Below are 23,244 nucleotides of genomic sequence, written 5' to 3' on the forward strand. Positions count from 1 at the left end.
TGATAAAAATATACAGACAGACCAGCACTTTGTTCCATGGTGATTGTATCTGCCTATGATCATGTACAGTAACTCAATGACTTTTTTTCTTTATTTTTTTTTTTTACACAGAGATTAGCCCACCCGGGCACAGGTCACTGACCCACATGAGGGCCTGGGGGGCGAAAATGTAATAATAATAACAATAATAATAATAATTAGTTAATAGTAAATAAAATTTATAATAAAAAATTAAAAATTAAATAATGATAATAAAAATAATAACACTGATAATTATACGTAATAATAATAATAATAATAATAATAATTTTAATAAAGAAATACAAAAATTTAAAATAGATCAGTAGTGAGAAACGATATATGTATGTTGTGTTCTCAAAGTAAGAGCAACAATTGAGACCCTGCAATTGTGTGTAAATGTGGCAGAAAGTCAGATCAGCAACCAGGGACTTGGTCACAATTTTCGTGTTGCCATATGGCAGCAGGGTCTACCATTAGACAACACATTATCATCAGTGTTTTTTTGCTTGTTTTTCCACACATTCGTTCTGTCACTGTGTGGAGAAGAAAAAACACAGATAAGTAACAACAACAATACTGACCGATAATAATCGTTGAGTTGCATGATCACCGGCAGATGCGATTACCATGGAACAAAGTGCTGGTCTGTCTGTATATTTTGATCAGACTTACCTTTGTCCTCTTTGTTGCCAGAATAATCACGAGATATTGAGTGTATATTGAGTCCTGTACAGGCAGATTTATCATTCTCATCTTTTTCATGGGATTTTGTCAGTGATGAGCTTTAGATGGTTATGGCAAGAGTGAGTGCACCACACTACTTTGTTCTTTAGGTTGGAACTACGGTATGAAAGAAATATTGGATGGAATCATTTATAATTTTGTTTACTTCTTCTTTGACAGGGAAAGTGATATACACAGTGCAAGGGTTTGTTGACAAGAACAGAGATGCCCAGCAAGATGTCTTCTTTGATCTCATGAGCAAATCAGAGAACAAGTTTATATCTGATCTTACACGGTTTCAGGTAAATAATCATAAACAGTACAGTACATAGTGTGATTCTTATTTTCTTAGTTGTTAGGAAATTTTTATTCAATATCAATGGAGAAATGTTAATTGTATAAATAGAAATTGACAGTGTGAGGTGATGATCTCATGATATTAGTGTTTCATTGCATATTTAAGTAGCCCAGTACAGTATCTAGCTCAGTGCATATCAACAATATAATGAGGGTTTATTGTGTGTGTGTGTGTGTGTATGCGGTGTGTTTACAATCAGAGACAAAAGTCATGTCTCGGTTTTGTCCGAAAATTAAATATAACTCGTGAAACATTATGAGTGCCCCCTATTACAAGGCAGAGCGCACCAAAAGTTTAGCCCTTCGGCTTTTGTTTCCACCAAATTTCACTACATGACATTTGTCTTTCATTGTACAATAATCCCTTACCAACTGTGGGAGTACTGTACCATCAATTGATATCATGAAATTGAAGTATTTGATTACTAGTGTTGTTTTGCCTTGTACAGTATTATCTATTACTCCCTCTCAGGATCTGCTTGGGTGCACTATAGCAAGAATGGGGACCATACATAGTACTATATCACGAGGGACCTCCAAAGGGAAGCCCACAGTGTCAGATGCCTTCCGAAACCAACTCCAGGCTCTGGTTGATGTCTTGCAGTCCACAAACCCTTGGTATGTAACTAAGTTGTAGAATGATATGACAGTCATAGGCCTTGATAGAAGTACTTAAAGCTGAACATATTTAAGTGAGGTAGGGAATATATTTAAGTTTTAAGGTTGAAAGGATTAATTGACCTGTATTAAATACTGGTGAATCCAGGGCTGAGTGAACTATCTGGCCAAGGTTACAACATAGGGGTGCGAGGGAGCTATTTGGCCACAGTTACAACCCAGGGGTGTGAGGGAGCTACCTGGCCAAGGTTATAACCCAGGGGTGTGAGGGAGCTACCTTGCCAAGGTTATAACCCTTCACAGTAATTATATACATGCATTGATATCCTTTGTCTGTACTAGATTAAACAGTAAGGTAACTCTGCAAGTGTTATAAATAGTACCATGTTAACTTAGTATATATATGGTGAAGTTTTGCAAAGGATATACACATCTGAAGGACTGGTCAAATTAATTGGTATATAATGGGATTAAAGAAGATGCAGAGGCCTCTCTTTTTTGTTTTAACTGCCTTAAATGATACTGATGGGTGGGACTAGATATATGTTATGAGATAATAATGGAACAGTAGGTAGTTTTAATATCCTGATAAATATGTGTTTATATCTCCATCAGGTATGTTCGATGTATCAAACCCAACAAGAACAAGGCTGCTGAGTCCTATGATGAGGCTCTGGTACTAGATCAGCTGCGATACTTGGGCATGAATGATATTATCAGGATCCGTAAAGAAGGTTTTCCCATACATATGACTTTTGATGATTTCATTGGCAGATATTTCTGTCTCCATAAGAGGAAACGATTTCCAGATCCCAAGCAGCATGTATGGTGGGTACTTCAGAGCCTGGTAAAGTTATTAAGGACTACATAAGTGTAATGACTGTACAGTTGTAGCTGTGAGAAGTTATGAGAATTAAGATAGGAGTTATTGAGGTACATATATGTGGAACAGAAAATAATATATTTTTCATTGTGGCATATCAATAAATTCTTTAATAATTGTTATTAATGGACAAAGTTTAGTTGCTTTCTTAATATTGAAGACATTAAGATAGATATACAGGTACTAAAAAAATTATGTATTTTTGCTTTGTCTAATTTATTATAATTTATGCATATGATATCTTCTTTATTCCACAGTGAAATTTTAAAGAGTCTAAATTTACTACCAAATGAGTGGCAAGTAGGCAAAACCAAAGTGTTCATCCGACAGATGGTATACGAGCCACTAGAAGACCGTCGGCAGACCAGTCGTGTTGAGGCTGCTATAAAGATACAAGCACTTGTTCGCATGTACAGACACAAGAGAGGTTTGTCTTTACTGTATTGTAATTTGATAATCTATTATTTTATTCAGTAAAGTATTTGTTAACAGAAAAGTTTAGGACCAAGAGGCTTCTGTGAAATGGATAAATATGTAAAGTGGATACTTTCATGAACAAGGCATACTGTACTTTTGTTAGTTTGGTTTTATTATTAGTTTCTGCCAATACCTGTTCACTAACTTAGTTCATTATTTTCTAATATTCTCAATGTTATTAGTCTACAAATAAAGTATGCATTCAATGTGTCACTATTCTTCTACAATCATCATATACTGTACTGTTACTTACTTCTCAAACTCATGTGAAGACAAATAGAGTCATCACTCACACCACCTCACATAGTCACTGAGCCAATTGCCTGATTCCAATTTTTCCTAATTTACTGTCATATAATATGTGAAAAATCAGATACAAAATTTCTTTGTTCTTAGGTCCATATGTAAAAGGCTTAAATTTTTAATGAAAAGTCGTTTTTACCGGTAATGTAGATTTTCAGTTGACAGATATTTTACCCGTTCAAATAGTTATTCCTGTATTTTAGATGAATTTACAGTGTAAGAATATACTGTACATCATCTCATACCTTTCATGGTCAGCCCTCAAGGCAAGCACTAAAAAAAATCTGCAAAGATTAAACATAAAAAAGATGATTTGATATTCCCAGTCAAAAACAAAAATATTAGATATGCTTAGAAAGTCTGTACATTAATGTATCTATTGTTATTTATATACAGAAGTAGTTATAAAAGTGAAATTATGTACATACAGGATACAGGGACAGTACTTTACACTTACTGTACCGCAAAGGATAGTGTTTTGTGTACCTTCCCGTATTAAGGTACAGCTGAAAATTAAATCAACATTTGTTATCAAATAGTAATTCTCATAAGAATTGTCTCAGTATGGTCATTCATCTTCTCTTGTCATCAGTCTTCATTTTATTAATGCAAATTATATTCCACTAACAGAATACGACAGGATACGTGTAGCCTGCTTAGCCATTCAATACCGTTATCGTGGTTGGAGACTTCGTCTTGCATTTATTAGAAAGAGACGAGCAGTCATCATAATCCAGTCTAATGTACGAGGAATGTTTGCACGTGAGGTAAAGGATCTGTTGTTGGCTGCAGAAAGTAGTGATGATTTTTTCATTATGTTTTCATGGTATAATATAAAGTTAATGAATAATCTTAGTACAGTATAAACTATTGAAATTTTGTTTGTCTCTTAATAATTACTGACACCAAATTATATATTATTATCATGTATATAATGTGCACACTTTATATGTGATATTAAAAGACATAACAGTAAGGATCACACATTTGAGCTGATAATTTCTAAAGGTTGCCAACGCCCTACGTGAGATGAAGCATATTGAAGAGGAACAGCGAAGGAGAGAGCGCTTGGAAGAGGAGCGTCGTCAGCGTGAGGAGGAAGCTCTTAGATTGGCTGAGGATCAGGAAAAGAAGCAGGAGCTTCAGGAAGCTCAGAGGTACAAATTTGTTTATAACTGCATGTTTATGGATGAAAATATGATGTTGGGTATTAATTTATTGTGAAATGATTTTATCTGGCTTTACAAAGTATGATCTCATATTTAAGCAGTGTAGAATGTGAATTTGTTTTCCAAAATATCACTCTTGATCCTCTATACCTTAAAGTTGTGAAGATCTAACAACAGTACTCAAAATAGTTACTAAGTAATTCTGCAGATCAATTTGGTTATTACATACTGTACTGTAGTTGCATCACTTGGTTGGTATTTTCACAAGGAAGACAAATGCAGTATAGTACAGGGCACAAGAAAATAAATATAATTTATCTCAGCTAGCATATGCTAGTAAAGTATAAGAAGGAAAGAACAAAAGGATAAAAAAAGCAATAAAGAAATGGAAAAATAAGACAAAAATTAGAAGTTCAGCTTTTTAAATACCCTGTACGGTATTAAAAATTTAACCCAGAACTGCTCTCCATCTCCTGAGGAAGAACTTCTGACATGCCCCTCCACTGATGGGAATAAATTATAAAGAAAAACATACACTAATGTTTCCCTCAAGCATGACCATATTGTCTTGAGCCCAACAGGAGATTAATGACAGGTGTGGCAAACACAACACATCAATGTTCTACTGTCTTGTTCACCATCAGTACTCCAAAACTATTAATTTGAGGAAGGAATGGTGTTGATGCCCCAGGTCATCCTATGTGTAGATGGCACAACATTTATAAAAAAAAAAAACAATTCTTGACGTGTTCACAGGGCCGGATTAAGCTTAATAGGGGCCTGAGGCACAGATCAACTTGGGGCCCCCTACCCTCAAGGTTATATATATATATATAGCAAGAACAAAATATACCAAAATTATCAATGATTTCATCATTATTTAGCTTCTGCAAAATAACACATTCAATGTTCATAAGTGACAGAAAATTGAGACGTTGCTAGGACATCGTTGAACGAATTTCATGTTTTATACGCTTCAACTTCGAGTCGGGGGGCCTGAGGCCAGTGCCTCAAGTGCCTCGTGGTTAATTCGGCACTGCTTGTACTGCTTGAAATCAGAGATTATGACAACCCAATCCTCCACTGATAATTGAAGTTTCTGTCATCTAGTGCAATAGGCCTCAGCAGAAAGGGTAAACTCTGTTCAATAAACATCAGTAAAAACAATTTTGCGATAAAAGAAACATGTGGACCTTAGGGAAAGAGTAAACTACCACGTTGGAAACACTGCTTCTTTTCCGATCAGTGAAGTTAAGTAACGTTGGGTCTGGTTAGTACTTGGATGGGTGACCACCTGGCACGAAGAACACCAAATGCTGTTGTCATAAGGACTCCACTAGAAACAAGCATCTCATGGCTTTGTCAGCTGTCATTGGCCAAATTGACTGAATATCAATTATTATTATTATTTTCTTTGGGCATTATGCTCCAGTGCAGTCTGAGACATAGCCAGAATCAGTCAACTGGCTAAACAAATGATAAAAAGATTCCTCTCAGGCTTTCATAAAATGAAGAATTATGTACCTTCATACTCATATACAGTTGGGTCAGTTTAAGATCCCTTTTGATTTTTTATCTTTTCAGTTTTCAGAAATTTTGATATATTTGACCCTTATATTGTCAGTTATGATAAATATTTATAAATGCAAACAAATTACTATAACATACTGTACAAGCAAACTAATAGTTAATTGCAAGAGAAAGAAGCAAACAAACTTTTGAAGGAAATATGAGTGCACAGGGGGCCCCCAAATTCGCTGGGGTTAGGTTCTCAAAATGGCTGTGAATCGCCAAATCCGCAAATAACATTTGTGGCCTGGGGGGGGGGGGGGGAGGGTTACATTTTTGCTTGTGTACAAAGAAATGTACATTCCTTTTATGTGTTTGCCCTTAGGACAATTATTTCTTTTACCTGTATTGTATATACAGTATATGTGTGTGTGTGTGTGTAGACATACACACACAAAACACATATTAATTAATAAAAACGGGAAAATACTCTGACAAATAATCAGAAACAAATTTATTAAAAATGTGACAGTCTACCCCAAGTCCGTGCTTTATTACTTTATTAATAAAGTTATAAAGCACGGACTTGAGGGAAGACTCACATTTTTAATAAATTTGTTTCTGATTATTTGTGAGAGTATTTTCCCATTATTATTTATTTGTATGTGTACACCCACACACATACAGGGTGTATTTACAATACACGTAAAGGAAATTACTGTCTCTAGAATGAATGGCTCCCTGTCCCAGCTGCGAAAATGCCTGCAACTTTAAAACTACCCACAGGCATTCTTGGGTACATCCAGGGTGTCATCCGCGAATAATAGAGGACCGCGAAATAAAAATCCGCGAACTTGGGGTCCCCTATACTGTACTGTAATTTATTATGTACAGTATATGCAGTAATATATCAAACTGCTGGACATCTATACAGTCACTCAAAAAACTATCTTTATTTAGGGTGATCGATGAATTTTAGAATGAACATTGCAACTCCTGTTGTCTCGGTAGGGTTGTCAAAATCCTTCATCCATTGCATTACCGTATATTTTTTCAACACAATTTTGTAAAGATAGTTTTTTGAGTCACTGTAAATCTGGATCATTAAAAGACAGAATTGGGGATTTCTGGGTAGTTATATTCCAGTTAACATTGGAGTAATAGTACCACAGCAAACTTAATGTAAGTTCAGTGTTATTGTCTGGTGTTTTGGAATTGTAAATAGTTTTAGTAAATTTTCAATGATGCTACTGAAATAATCGTGTGTAAATTTTGGCACACATCACATTGACAAGCATATCTGACATTTTGATTGTAGGGGAAGCTGTTTCATATATATTAGTTGCCAGTGTTGCAAAAGGGGTTGTTAACTCATTAATGTACCTGTGATATTAGTTTTTCTTTAGAAACACATGATCATTTTAGTATTTGTATTTCAACAGTTAGCATATCTTTAAACTCTCCATTTAACTAAATTTTCTTCTTGTGTTGCTAAACCAGAAACATTAACAAACAAGCAAATGATGTGGCTCGTACAACAGAGGCTGGCACACTTCTTATAACAAATATAATACATTATATGTGCCTTTGTAAATAGCTTCATTGCAAATATTGGATGTGTGGATGTTTAGCATTTAAAACATATGGCGATTTTTAAATACTATTCTATATTTAAAGAATTGTTCACAATTTTGATGTCACTTAAAGCACTCGTGATCTTCAGCTACACTAACTGAGATGACAAGACAAATACTTGCACATTAGGATGTGTAGCTATAGTTACAGAGCAGGACATTGCATTACAGAAGTGACACTGCCCAGACCAGTTTATTTACAATTCTTGTCCAGGATGTAGATGTACGGTATGTACAGTCAAAGCTCAAAAATCCAAACAGCTTGGGAAAATTATGTACTTTTTAGTAATGTGAAGCCCATATTGTGGTTTTGGATAAATATCTTTTTATTATTATTGGTACAGGGCCTGTATCTGTATATTATAAAAATAAAGATGCACAAATAAAGACAAGGACTCTTTGGGTTGGAGCCTATCTAAGTTTAAACCATGAGGTATAGGGTTGAAAACTTTTGTTCTGGAGCACATTTTAGCTTTTAACTTGGGATCTTATGGAAAACATTTCTGTCCTGTTGAACGGGAATTCGCGTAGCGAACACTTATTCAAGAACACATAATAGTCACTCATTATGCAGGAACTCACTATCTTTATGATGAGAGTTCATTGAATTATACCTTCTGTGATGATTTATTGAATTAATACCTGTATATATTGTACATTTACTTTGATTAGTTTTTGTTGTGTAAGGTGGCTGAAAATCAGGCTGCAGAGAATTCATCCACCATTTATAACACAATATTCTTGGGAAAATTGCTTCTAATGTGTAAATTTTTGCATTACACATTACTTATGCAGAATGCATTCTTTTTTGTATTGTGAGGACTGGCTGTACTATACTGGGAGGGGAGGGGCAGTGCCATTGTGGCAAAATCCTTGTTATATCCAAAATTCTGGTGTTCTGGCCATCTTCTACAATACTTACTCCAGTATAGTGATGCACCCGGTACTACTGTATAGTGTATAAATTGATATGATTCCTTTTTATATAAGATAGAAAATAATCACAGAATTATCTCTTTATGATTAAGTTTCTGCCCTCAGTAGAAACTTGCATGTACAGTACCGGGTATATTATTCCTGCTGATTGTTACTCATAAGTACAGTACAATCCAATAGGATGGTAGGTATAAATGACATGTTTTATTGTGACTTTTCAATGGAATATTATCAGTGGTACTTGTGTATTGCTTAAACAAATTGCTCATAATGTTTTTTTTTATTACTGAATTCTACACAAAAAGTATCTTATATGCATGATGGAACTTACTAAAAAATTAACATATTGTGTACAGTAATACTTACACTTTCTCTTAATAGGTCTGAAGTGAAGGTGCTTTTAGTTAAAAAGAAATAACATCCAGGCTTGCTTTTCTAGTCTTTATTTTCTCCTTTCCTGCTTGCTAATTTCTTGGTTAAGAGAGTAAGGGAAACTTATCCAGGGATATCTATGTTTGCCTAAAAGCTAAATCTCCTGTAAGAAATAAGAAATGAGTTCTTGTCCTCATTCTTTGTGATTGTTGAGCAAAATTTTCAAAATTTTAGTCTTTCATAATTCTGAATACTAATTTGTTGTGAAACAGCATTATATAGCAAGGTTTATAATATCCTATTTCTATTCACTGAATAATTTTATTTTGGTACAGTATTCATAATTATGATACAAATGTGTACTTATCACTTGTCCTGTTTTTGCTTGATATGCTTTGTGCTTCTCTTTCAAGCCAACAATATGATGGTCTAGCAGCGGTGGGTGAAGGGTGAGTATGGCTGTGGTTTACTAGATTCATTCTCTTCTCATGCACCACAAGTAAACTTGGAATTCAGTATACGTATACCACAAAACCTTCATAATTCGTATCCCCCCAAGTTTGAAATCACTTATAATTCATAATGATTGGCTATTACGATACATATATAACTTTTTTTGTAATATTTGGTAAAATTTGGGATTATGAGAGATATTTACAAATATATATGATGCACATGTCACCATGGGATGTGACCACTGACTGCCTACCTCAATGTAAGCAAGCACTATATGCGTCACACATGTCGGTCACAGTTAGTTGACGTTGGTCAGTTGTGGAGTGCAGATCTATGGACTACCGCAAAAGCTTTTTTTCACTTGTTTTTCCATCATTGTCCAGTGTTTGAGCCTTTATATCCTGATAATCCTAAATCTGGAACTGTACTTTGAATTGTTTTAATTTTGATTGGGGCAGATAATGGGACAGTGCCATTGTTTTTATTTCCCCTCAGGAGTTGTCCCTCATATTCTGTAAAATCTCGTAATTCATAAGGGCTAGAGCCCCTATTATTTTGAATTATGGGGGTTTAACTGTATCTATTTTACATCTATAATTTTCCACAGTATGCTTAGCTAAGATTTAATATCAGTCTAGTAGCTTACTATTACAGTACTGTATATTAACTTAATCATAATACGGTATTGTGGGATTCTTGCAATGATTGTAAAATTTATCTCATGGCTCACATATCATTTATTGCATTGATATCTTTATACTTTTCAGGCATTACTTGTATTTTCACTCCATATTATCTCTGTTGGGATAATATATATTTCTTTAAAAGTCTTCCTTGGTATTGGTTCCATTATTGTTTCTTATCTATGGTTGTCTGTGTGTGTGTGAACCTTGATGACAGGTTTTTGCTATTGTGTGTACCGGTAGTTGCCTGTGACCATTCTCTCTCATATTTTCTTAAGAATTCATTTAAGATATGAAGGACATAAAGTTGCATGATACATTTCCAATACAGTAGACTGTATTTTAGATAATTCTTGTCTTTAATAGAGTATTTCTTTTTATTGTATATTTGTATAACGTTTTTTCAATTAATTTTTTTACTAAAACTCAGGAGAGTGGAAGAAGAAATAGCTACACTCTCCAATATGGCTGAAACTGTCAACAACCGGTTTGCCACATCAGGCCCTGCCAATCCAGATGATGCATCCCAAGGCTCAGGTGAAGGCGTTGACCTGGACAATCTCTTCTCTTTCCTTTCCAATATGGAGTCAGAGAAACATGTTCTAGATGAAATTTCCCGGCAGATGGATGAATTGGCAGATGATGTTGATGTGGAGGTATGTGTTAATAATTAATTATTTTTTTTTACTGAGCTTAACTGTAAATATAAATCATAACTTTCACAATATATTTCATGTTTTGGAGCAATAGTCTGACTGCATACTTCATTAGTGCAGAAAAGTGCAGTAAAGTCTCCGATAACAACGGATCGACCAACAACTTTTCATATTAAAACCCTAGTTAATTTAGGACCCAATTCAATTTACTTCCTTATTTCATTCGTATTTACGACCAAAATATAATAAAATGAAATTAAATTACAATTTCTTATAAATGATAACTAAATCCCAATATGTATGATAAAAAAAAAATTACTGTAAAAAAAATGAAGAGCGCCTTGCGCAAAGAAGCTGCCTTGGTAATGAGTGGTAAACAACAGTCGGTGCTTGGCGGGCCTTTTGTTTTCACGCATCTGGAACAGGAGAAAAACTTTCTCAGGTTTCTTACAGCATTTTTGCATCCCTATTCAACATGAGCAAGAGAGGAGACAAGACAGCATTGTTTTCGTGAGTGACGATGGTGCTACATAAGAAACTGAAGAAAATAAGACCCTGGTTGTAGCTGTAGTGAACTTAATTTAAAAAATTTAATACCTGTATGTATGTTTTAAGTAATGTTAATTAATGTTAATGAATGGAACATTAGAAGTAGCTAACCACTAATGGTAAAAGAAAAGTAACAGAGACGTGACCGATCACCTGAGTGGCTAACAAGCCAATTAGTGGTGAAGAGGATAAAAGTAAAAGTAAATAAGGTGAGACGATTGGGAACGCCAACGTATGAACAGTAAGTGTGTACATGTGAAAACATATCATCACTTCTCTACATATGTATTTGAAAGCAACACTTACTTACTGTTCATATACATTTTAAATAATATTTACGAATGTAAAACAAAAATTCTACTCATCAATGGTGGTAAAGTCTAAAACATAAGGACAGCCAATGAATATTATGCAAGATTTTACTCAGATGACGAAGTCATCAGGTTCAACTCTGACTGAAGCTGTAGCTTTCCATAAAGCTGTTGCTGAAACTGTTACTGAACCTGAAGTTGATGTTGAAGCTGCTTATGATGCTGAATTTGATGGTGAAGCTGAAGTTGATGGTTTAGGCCTTTGAATGATAAAGGTGTCGAAAGAACCTTGCACAGCTGCCTTTTTTTCTCATTATACATCTTTATGTAGAGGTCATTTGCATTTATTTAAATTTTAATGCTTTGTTCTGTTAATGGATCCATTTCAGAAAATATGTTCATTGCTTGCTCCATATAATATCCACAGACCTCTCACCTTTTTCATATCGTTTTAACACATCTAGTTTCTCGGCTAAGCTTATACACTTTCTATTAGCTTTTGAAACAACACTATCATCACTTGCTCTCTTTCTCATGTTGAATAGGGATGCAAAAATGCTGTAAGAAACCTGAGAATGTTTTTCTCCTTTTCCTGTTCAGAGGCGTGAAAACAAAGGGCCCGCCAGCTGCGATTGTTTATACTAGTGATGCTGGCGTCACCACTATCAAGCCTGGCAGCCTCCGTGCGCAAGGCGTGTTTTTTTTATATATATCGAGATTTAGTTATTTAAACGAAAATTACATTTATTTTAATTTTTCGTAAATAAAAAGAAGATAATGGCTTAAATTGAATTGGGTCCTAAGTTAACCAGGGTCTTCGATATGAATCTTCGTTAGTTGAACCGTCATTATCGGAGGCTTTATTGTACTGTATTTCATAAATTAGGTTCCCTCTTTGCAGCATTCTCTAGACCACCCCACACTTTCTGTGATATTTCATTATAGTACATTAAAATATAATCAACCTGTGCCCACAGATTGAAGCCCTCAATCATCTTGAAGATCAAGGGGATAGTTTCCCACCTCCACCTTTACCAGAAGCTCTCAACGATGGGCTTCAGTTTCCACCTCCAGAACAGCCATTTCCTCCACCACCTCTGTCATCATCCCCATCACCACCTCCTGCAAATACAGAGTCAAAATCAAATCGTGTTTCTCGGGAGATCAAAGAAAATGGAGAAGGCACATTGCCTCCTCCTCCTCCACAGGTAATAGCTGAAATTATTTTGTATTAATTAAAGTATCAAGGTGGATATTTCATCTTTCCAGTACATCACCAAAAATAATCCATTATTTTTATTTTGTGCTGTTTTCTATCCCTTCTTTATTATCATCAGAGTTGTTTTCATAAATTAATAAAAGATCTTGAACCATCAGACAGATGTTTGGTTTTGTGAATAAGGTGGTAGAAAATAATGATTATCAGTTGTTAAATAACTGATAGATTACTTACTAACCGCGCGATGAATGTTGTTGGGAAGACTGGAGTATAGAGCTTGACCAGGGTATTTTCACTAAAAAGGATAAAAATACATTTTATACTTTATGAAAAGATGCCTATTTAGGAGACATGATAGACCAACAACACAGTTTAAAAAAATTAATGTTTTAAATTAATATTTCAGATAAATGGATACCATGAAGAAGAAAAGCCTAAGGAACCAATATATGAGACCATCCCAGCAGGCCTGCCAGGGTCTCAAGCACGCCGGGAACCTAACTATGTGTCTGGTCCACCACCTGCAGGTTGGATATTCAAGTACAGTACAACATGTACACCACCGATTTTCCGGAAACAGATGGTCCGGCACCTCCTTTAGTCCGGACAAAATTATGAGAGGGCACTTAACTTCCCTCCCTCCCTCCCAGCCTGGGTGAAGCTAGTTTTAGGCTTAAAGTTTTTATCTTATAAAATGTAGCTGACTAGACATAGCAGAATATAAATTGCATTGCTGGAATCCTTGTAAGATAGTGATTAATTTTAGTATAAACATTATATATTTTGCACAAGATAATTTTTTTTTACTCTAGTGTAGTGCATTTGAGTACAAAGTGTGTACAGTAATGTTGCTCAAAATTATGGCTTTCTCACATTTAATTTACATTTAATATTTGTTTGATTTAAGTTCTAGCAGTCCATGGTTCTTTAGAGACACAGGAGGTGTATAATTAGTAGGTCAGAGGTGTATTGTTGAATTATTATTACCTGACCTCGGTTGGTCCGGCAAAACGGATAATCTGGCAAGGCTTTGGAACCAAGGGTGCCGGAAAATCGGCGGTGGACCTGTACCTGTATTTGTTGAAACGTGACTGATTCACTTTTTGCCGACGACAGAAACATCAAAGACAGATTACTAGCAGTGCTTATGAGTAACAAAGTAGCAATCATTTTTTTCTTTACTTAAGTAAATGTTTTCCAAATTTACTTTATACAGTAAGTCCTCGCTTAACATCAGGGTTACGTTCCTAAAAATGCAATGTTATACTAAACATTAAGTGGATCAATTTTCCCCATGAAATACATATACATATACAGAAAATCATTGTCATTTCTATAGAAAATAATGCATACATATACAACTACTAAGTTTGTGTTGGTACTCACCGATGGGCAGAGGTGGTAGAGTGAGTGTGTGGTGGGTAGTGAAGCAGAGGAGGCGGATGGTGGGTGGGGAGGAGTATGGCGGGAGCGGAGAAGGAAGATGGGAGCGGAGGAGGGCGGGAGAGGAGGGTGGTGAGTCACTGAGACTCTGCGCCGAGCCGAGAGAGCGTAGCACGGCCAGACGAGAGAGGGTGATGCAACGTAGAAAGTAGTCCGTGACAACGCAAAACGACGTAGTATCGGATCACCGGGACGTTAAACGAATTTTTGGTCTAAAGTTTAGCGACGTAGTACTGAAATAACGTTAAGCGGGACGACGTTAAGCACAGACTTACTGTACCTGTACGGCACAAATTCACTGAATTTTTATATACTGTATTTTGATTTAAGTACGGTACAGATAAATCTCTATTTGCGATGGGGTTAGGTTCCTGAAATCTCCATCACGGGTCGAATGTTGTAAATCAGGTTCATTTAAATTTTTCAATTTCAATAGTTTATCCCTTGATAGAGGAAGTGGGATCCCAGTGCTGTCACTAGGTACCCCTGTACAATAATGCCAGAAGCATCTGGCAAGTGTCACAAGTATATACAGTATAAATATTATAAAGGGGCTTATCAGGTTCATTATAACATGGGGTTGAATGGGATAGGTTCCTGGTCTGTCGGACACCCATATGTATCACCCAAAAAAATCTAGAATACTATTATCACTACAACACAATTAAACAACACTTACCATATCATTAAGAATAAGTCTAGTTATCATCACATGTCCCCATCAAGGCTAAGGAAACTCTTAAAGTGGAGTGGAGACATCAACCCGAGTCCCACACAGACTTTGGGGAGTCTAAAGAGTGGGGACTGGAGGTGTAGCCTTAAAGATAGTGAACAAAATGCCTGCCAGACTTTTTCAAAGTTACACTACTCACTTTACAGTCACAAAAATACAATAATAATGATGGGGACTCAATTATTTTATAAAAAAAAAAGTGATGGTGTGGTAGGGGATAAGTGGGTCTTATGTTACTGATCTGACCTGATCAATATCAGGGGAAAGTGGGGCAGGGGATTAGTGGTCTCATGCAGTCAGTTCACCCATTGTTAAGGTGGAGGATTAATGGGTCTCATGACCAGAAGATGTCTTGAATAAAGATGAAAGCTAAGTAGCAAATATATTTATTGGCTAGCAAAATAGTGTATAAACTTGTATTCACAATATCTGCTCTAATTGTTATAGAGAAATGAATTTAGTACCATTGCAAATGTAGAGACGCAGTATTGTATATGAAGGGTACAGGTATTAATGAGCTCAAATTATTACAGTAACATGACTTTACTAATTAATGACTAACAAACAAATAAACAATATTGTATCAAGAATGAGTTAAAACATCTGTTCTAATTGTGTTGAGAGAGATGAAGTTGATACCATAATGATCCTGAATAAAATCTCTACCAGACTTTTCCAATAAAATATCCTTGAACAAAATATTTTGACAAGATATAAAGATGGGGCTCATTTTTTTATGATACAACATAAGAAGGGAAATTCATACCAGAGTCTAAAAAGTACATTCTAATTACGTTAGAAACACAATTTTTTTCCCTGAGAGTAAGCGTTGCATCTCACTCAAACATACACCAAAGCTGTATTTGTGAGATCATGTGGCAGCTCTGTGTTTCTTTACATCATAGAAAAATCCCAGATTGGCCCTAAGGAACCTCACAATACGGTAGTAGGCAAACGAAGGATGGTAAATAAGCATTTCATCTTTATCTGTTATCTGCTAATTGGTGCCGGTGTGGCGGGGTGTTGTGACATAGGAGAGGGAGGGTTGGGGAGTTCTCTTCTCCTGGTAGAGAAAGAGGTGCACCGACATACTATCATGTATCCTTAATCTGTGAATGTTGATCGGCTATATGTGCTTTTAGGTAATACTGTATTGTGATAAGCCAATAAAACATTATTAGATTTAGTCTTCATTATTATGTGGACAATATTCATGCTCTCCATGCTAACTTTTTTGCCATGCCTGGTTATAATGAAGTTTAGCTAAATTTCAAAATCTATTTCTAAGTGCACCTTTAATGATAATCGACTAATACCGAGGTCAGTCTCTTTATGAATCACTTGGAGCAAATGTGTGAAAACCAGTCCTGCCACCACCACACAAGGACATAATTCCCACATAAATTAAGACCAGTGATATTACAACATTTTAAGAATGAATGAAGGTATTTTGGCTCACTTACAGGTCCTCCTCCAGCTCCTCCCGAGGAGGCTGTCGAGTTAAGGAGACCCAGAGAGACCACACTCAGAGAACCATCCAGTGAGCGGCGGCGAAGACCCTCAGGACAAAAGAGACCTTCGCGATCACCTACTTCACGTAGTCCATCTCGTGCAGCTAGATCTAACACAAAGAGTCCTGGGGTGAGTTAAATAAAAATATAATGAAATGTTTGAAATTCAGACAGATTACAGTCAAAAAATGGTCTAGTTATCAGAAATTTCTGGATAGAAGCAAATACTTTTTAAATGAAGCCATGTATACTAGAAAGCATTGAAATATAAACAGGAGTGTTTACCTTGGAAGGCTACTGCATAAATGCCTATGCTGTTTTTTCATTCACATAATTTCTCTGTATTGTCTATGTTGATGTATTGAAGAAATAATTAAGAAGCTTATCTCTGAACAAAATATTATTATGCACAGTATTAGAAAGGTAGTGTTAACATATTTTGTAACTCAGTTTGCTCTTAAAACATGTTTAAGAACAAACCGAGTTACCAGAGACATGGACAATCCTTTCTGATATTGCTTGTGATATATTTTGCTGCAAGAAGTTAATTATCCCTTAAGAAGATTTACATGGACACACAGGTACACTTCTTACAATACTTTAGATGCATTTCCGAAGAATGGAGTGTAAAAATGCCACATACAATTTTGATACAAGTGAGAGTTTATTTTGATTTTAATTAATGAATTTAAGGAGACCAATAATTCCCAATATTATTGTCATCAATATAATTAGATACTTCATCAGGATCTTAATGTTTATTGGTCCATCATCATCATCGTTTTAAGACCATTTTCCATGCTTGTGTGGATTAGCCACAGTTACCTGAGGGCAGCTCTCCATGCAATCTCTTTGGTCGGGTTCCTAACTTGAATGTCATTTCTTACAACCTCTTTCCATGTCATTCTTGGTGTACCCCTGGCTCTCCTCCCCATCACATTTACCATCCATTCTCTTCACATGCCCAAACCATCTCAGCCTGCCACTTTGCAGAACTTCACCAATACTCTCAGTACCCAGCCATCCTTTCAATACCCAGCCATTCTCTTAGCTCTGAACAGGGGTTCCTGTCAGGGGCCTCAGCATATAATGGCTCTTGAGTCTGTACATGGTAGATCTCTATTCTTCATCATATTATGAAAACTAATTTTATTTATTATTTTAAATACAATATGGTTCTGCAGATAGAGGTCACATTGTTTATAAGTTTTTATTTATTAAGGAAATTTCCCTTTATAAACCACTTTGAGATACAGTACTACTGTGTTGTGAAATGGCTCTGTGTTCAGTTTATTGTACTGTGTTCAGCATGGTAGAGTACTAGCCAAAGTCAGCAATGAAATAGACTTACAATTTGCTTCACCATTGTAGCCTTGGTTTGTTTTGCAGCCTCGGGCAAATAGCCGTAATAATGGAGTTGTTGAGGACCCAGACAGAGTGGAGAGAAGGAAACAGCGTGTGGAGCGGAAACTACATGAATTGGAGGAACTTGAAGAAAATAAGGAAAATGAAAATCAAAATCACTTTGATATGATTGAGTTTGCAGAGAAATTCTTTAACAACCATGAACGATCTCCTGAAGGTATAATGCTTGAGTATGATATATTTTTTGGACATATTTTTACTCTGAAGATTTTGTATATACAGTATATGGCTGTTTTCATTAATTGCTAAAATCAGGGAGCTTTCATTTTATTTATTTTTATCTCTATAATGTTGACTATTTTTACATGTCTGATTTTACATTATCATGTTATTCTCTTTGTTGTAAATTAAATTTTTGTTAATTTTTTTTGCTTCTTTGTAGCTGCTTCAAACTTTCCTTTAACTTCAACAAAAAATGTTGTGGTTTTGTATACTATCAATAAAGTTTTCACCTTTACTTGCACCACAGGCACCATCATATCAACACTGACACGCAAGCGTTCTACAGCAGAGTTTCTTCCCAAGTACGAGCTGATCACATATTCTCGCTCTTCCATCATCCCCACCTCCCACGTCCACCTATACGACCCAGAAAATATCAACCTTGCTTGTACCATCTTTAGGGTCAGTGTTTCTTCCACTTGTAGCATATTTGCCACCTGCTGCCAGGTTTTAGCTCACATATCTTTGTGTGCTGTATTATGATATTGTACTCAACCTTATTTCCATGGATATCTGTTGCATTTTTTTTTTTTTTTTAGGAAAGGTGGTAAAATTTTGTCTAGTATGTGAGAGATTGTTATTAATGGTAATTTTTTTTCTTATGGAAATGCATACGCGGCTTGGTATGCATATATTGTACAGTATGAAATGTGATAGCAACATGCAGGTATTCTTTTGGGAGATGATAGAATGAGGGAAGGAGCATGATAAGAAGTGCTGGGATTGCTGAACATCAACTTCATATACAAGTACTGTATTGTGTTTGTAATTGCAATAAAGTACCTGGCATCCAAACCTAACTTGCCTAAGGTTCGGTAGATTAAGTTAAATTAGGTTGGCTAGGTTAGGTTCGGTTAAATTGATTCATCTTATCACCAATAAATCATATAATGTTCAGTAGCTAGTTAGTTGTTCCTCTGTGAATGAAATGCTGTTCAGGAGAAAATCACCAAAATGATATTATGAAACCTACAAAGCCTTGTTTTTTCTTGAAATAGCCAAAATATATTCATTAAGAAAATTTGGGGTAGAGCAGTAACACATGTATCTTTCACTGTTGTGCCCTGGGTTTGAGTCTTGGCCCAGGACAGACATGGGAAGGGTGTTGTTTAGTGTGACCTGACAAAACATCACAGGCTTCCTAAGAGTACTCCGGGTTCCTCCTGTACAACACCGGACAATAAAGTTCATACCAAAGAACAGACCAATTATGCAAATGGCTAGTAAGCTGATAAGTGGTGAAGTGATGAATAAAAAAAAACAATCTTATTATCTTTACACAACTGTTCTATAGCACAGTTTGTGATTGGCATCACAAAAATGTGGGCGGAGCTTCTGGGCAACCACATGGTAGTAGTGCGGAGGACAAACAAATCGCTATTTACCACTGCTACCATTATTATCTTACTCATTAAAAGGCGTAGAACAAAATACACGAAAATATAACGGCTGTCAGCATATGAAGTACAGTATATATTTCTATGAGATGTTTGTCCTTTGTTCTGATGTTACCACGCTGTTGCCATGTCGTCTCGAATGTCGTCGGCGAATAATGAACTGTGTTATAGACCTAGTTGCTGGTTGTTTGTGTGTTACAGGATAAACAAAATTATGCAAAATAATTGCCATGAAAATTGAGGGTTTTCTTATCAGCAGGAAAAGACTAAGGGGTTTGGGTTCCTCAGACTAATTCAGGGTTGTTTCAGTTTGCCTGTTGATTAACTTGTTTTTCAATCCATGTCTGGGTTAGGGTTACAATTATTCCAGTGACCGAAGTGTGTCAGAATAAATATTTCTTGATTAATTTAAGTTAATTCATCATGACTTTGTGTACTGATAGTACAGGGTATTTTATTAGGTTACATGTCTCTTCTTCTCAGCCTTAAAATGGGAGTTTGTACTTTAATCATTTGTATTTTAAGTGACATGAATTCTGTATTTTCTTAGTCCTGCTTATGGAATAATAATATTATATTGTCATATATAGAAATACTCTATAATATTTCCTTATTCCTTTTAGGATTTGTGCAAGTATTGTCGGGGAGAATTAAAAAGCGAACAGGAGACAACAACTGTACAAGGTATTATTGGGTATGGCTTGGATCGAGAGGAGCTACGAAATGAGATATATGTTCAGTGTATGAGGCAGGTGACAAATAACCCAAGCACAGAATCACAGGAACGACTATGGCTAATGTTGTGCCTGTGTGTTGTTGCTTTCCAACCTGGAAAACTTCTACATAAAGTGAGTACCGCAATGAAGATTATCGTATTTTTAAAAGCTGTAGAGCATGTATTTAATAACTTTTAGTAAAGGTCACTTCTTTAAGGCACATTGAAAATATGTAGGATCCCATCCACAATACATGCTTATAAAAAATATCATGCTTTTTAAGGCATATAAACCTTTTTTTTTAATACAGTATAACATAATTTACAATAAGGTGTAGCCACTCAGATGGGGAAGGACAAAAACTCACCAGACAAAACTAACCTCACCTAATTTCACAGTAACCTAACCTAAAGTTAATATATTACCTAACCTGCCTGGTGAGTTTTTATATATGCCCCATAGCCACTCATACATTACTATCACCTTAAGCTGAACTGCCAGAGACATCGGCTGATACTTTACCGACCAATAGGAGACTATCATCAAAAAGAGATGTTTGAAGATAAATCAGGAAGGACACACAGTTATAAACCATATGTACGGTACACTATTAGGTGCATTATGCTGCCTGGATTGTGTGACAGTCATGAACAACTCATAGTAGACTATCCTTAGTTGTTGTTTTCTACTGCCCATGTATAATATTGTTTTGCAGTCAGTGCCCACTTACTGTACGTAATGCATTCCTGGAAACTTGCATGTTTATTGATGTACGGTAATTAAACAGTAATTTCCCATAAAAACCTACGATGTAGATTGATATACATCTCAGTACATTCATATATATATATATATATATATATATATATATATATATATATATATATATATATATATATATATATATATATATATATATATATATATATATATATATATATATATATATATATATATATATATATATATATATATATATATATATACATATAGGTTGTCCTGGACTGTCCTCGTATATATATATATATGTATATATATATATATATATATATATATATATATATATATATATATATATATATATATATATATATATATATATATATATATATATATATCCCAATAAAGCACGCGGACTTCTACATATAATCAACACCTCACCCCGCCAGGATTCGAACCCACGGCCCACGACTCTGACTGGGGAACGCTACCTCTGGACCACCAGGATACTAAAAACAGTCCCTGGTCACAGTTGTGGGTCATGGGTTCGAATCCTGGCGGGGCGAGGTGTTGATTATATGTAGAAGTCCGCGTGCTTTATTGGGCTAATGAACATATATGGATCCTCGTGTTTCGAAGCCGGATTTGGTAAAACGTTACTCTGACCACCAAAGTGATACGGGTAGTCCCCATTAGAGGTTCACGGCGCCATAAGCTCGTTGAACAGGCTGTGTGTGAAATATAACAGAGTCTAGGGCTGCTTTTAGTATCCTGGTGGTCTAGAGGTAGCGTTCCCCGGTCACAGTCACGGGCCGTGGGTTCGAATCCTGGCGGGGTGAGGTGTTGATTGTATATATATATATATATATATATATATATATATATATATATATATATATATATATATATATATATATATATATATATATATATATATATATATATATATATATATATATATATATTAGAACAAATTGCCTCTAGTAATGATGGTATGGTGAAAAAAGTGCAAATAAACTTTAAAACAGTGAACAAGTAACTCATCTCAAATTATTATATCCACTTGTATCCTGGACCCGAGGAGTAGTTACAGATGAGAAGAGAAATTATTGCTTGGAGGTGGAGGGGCAGCTCAAAGGGTATTTAACTGTGGATATCATTTTAATATTATGCAAGCCAGCACACATCTTAAACTTGCAAAACCACTCCCAAGTAACACTAAAAGGGCCAGAATCACTAACACTAACATCTTCCATCACACAAGTTTTCAGATCTTCATATATGACCCTTTCTTTTTTCTTAAATATGAAAAGGCTAAGAGGTATTGTGGGCTGTCTGTAAAGCATGTAGATCATAAAGGAAGGAGTGTTCTTGAATTCCGGTTTCAGTATCAAAGGCAAATGCATAATCAAACCTCCCACCCTCCCTCCTGTGATGTAGAAAGATCTGTGTGGACCTCTACTGGGAGTAGAATCATTCCTAAAGAGCTATTTTCAGAATTCGTGGGAGATGAACATTTTTTTTAGTGATGATAACCGTTCAGATATGGTTATAATGAACAGTGATATCTCCGTTAGCCGGAACAATTGGTGCAGAGCACTTCTGGAAATGAGAGATTTCCGGTTAATGATACGACTCTCAAAGTCAGAAAAAAATCGCTCATCCCTGGAATTTTCCAGGTAACGGAAAAATTTTCTTTGAAGTTCAAAGAATTGCCCATTACATCGTCTCTTGAACCCGGAAAAATATCCCTCATTCTCGGAATTTTCCATAATTTTCTGGGTAACAGAAATTTTTATCTGAAGTTCCAAAAATTGCCTATTACATCATCTCTCGAACCCGGAAAAAAAACCCTCGTCCCCGGAATTTTCCGGGTAACGGAAAATTTTCTCTGAATTAAAAAAAAATTTGCCTGATTTTCATCCCTCAAAACCGGAAAAAAATCCCCCATCGCCAGAATTTTCCGGAAAATGTGCCCCGCGGAAAATCGTTCCCAAAGCTATCGGAGAGTTCCAGGTTTGAGGGATTCCGGCTAACGGAGATATTACTGTACAGTATCTATATTATAGCATTGCCACTGTTCTCAGGGAGCATGATGCAGTGTCTTGTGTGTTGAAACTGTGTGCATTATGATCTATCTACAGGTACTTGCCAGTGATCAAAAAAGGGATATCTATGTTACAGTCCCCCCCCACCTCCTT

At 35.7% G+C, this 23,244-nt stretch overlaps 1 protein-coding gene across 2 annotated transcripts in view; it reads left to right on the top strand.

Moving 5' to 3' along the window:
- Nucleotides 1-23,244, top strand: part of LOC121873278 (unconventional myosin-X-like) — a 160,299-nt gene that overhangs the window by 102,625 nt on the left and 34,430 nt on the right. The window contains exons 11-24 of one of the 2 annotated variants that reach the window (XM_042376726.1): nucleotides 925-1,046; nucleotides 1,574-1,719; nucleotides 2,335-2,547; nucleotides 2,860-3,029; nucleotides 4,013-4,149; nucleotides 4,391-4,539; nucleotides 9,416-9,451; nucleotides 10,572-10,797; nucleotides 12,635-12,865; nucleotides 13,283-13,403; nucleotides 16,518-16,693; nucleotides 17,953-18,145; nucleotides 18,458-18,612; nucleotides 20,231-20,455. In XM_042376726.1, coding sequence (XP_042232660.1) covers nucleotides 925-1,046; nucleotides 1,574-1,719; nucleotides 2,335-2,547; nucleotides 2,860-3,029; nucleotides 4,013-4,149; nucleotides 4,391-4,539; nucleotides 9,416-9,451; nucleotides 10,572-10,797; nucleotides 12,635-12,865; nucleotides 13,283-13,403; nucleotides 16,518-16,693; nucleotides 17,953-18,145; nucleotides 18,458-18,612; nucleotides 20,231-20,455 — 2,300 coding nt within the window. The remainder of the gene's footprint in view (nucleotides 1-924; nucleotides 1,047-1,573; nucleotides 1,720-2,334; nucleotides 2,548-2,859; nucleotides 3,030-4,012; nucleotides 4,150-4,390; nucleotides 4,540-9,415; nucleotides 9,452-10,571; nucleotides 10,798-12,634; nucleotides 12,866-13,282; nucleotides 13,404-16,517; nucleotides 16,694-17,952; nucleotides 18,146-18,457; nucleotides 18,613-20,230; nucleotides 20,456-23,244) is intronic. The other variant, XM_042376727.1, reaches the window with a different exon arrangement.

This window comes from Homarus americanus, unplaced genomic scaffold, assembly GCF_018991925.1.
Source record: "Homarus americanus isolate GMGI-L3 unplaced genomic scaffold, GMGI_Hamer_2.0 scaffold32929, whole genome shotgun sequence".
Taxonomy (NCBI): Eukaryota; Metazoa; Arthropoda; class Malacostraca; order Decapoda; family Nephropidae; genus Homarus; species Homarus americanus.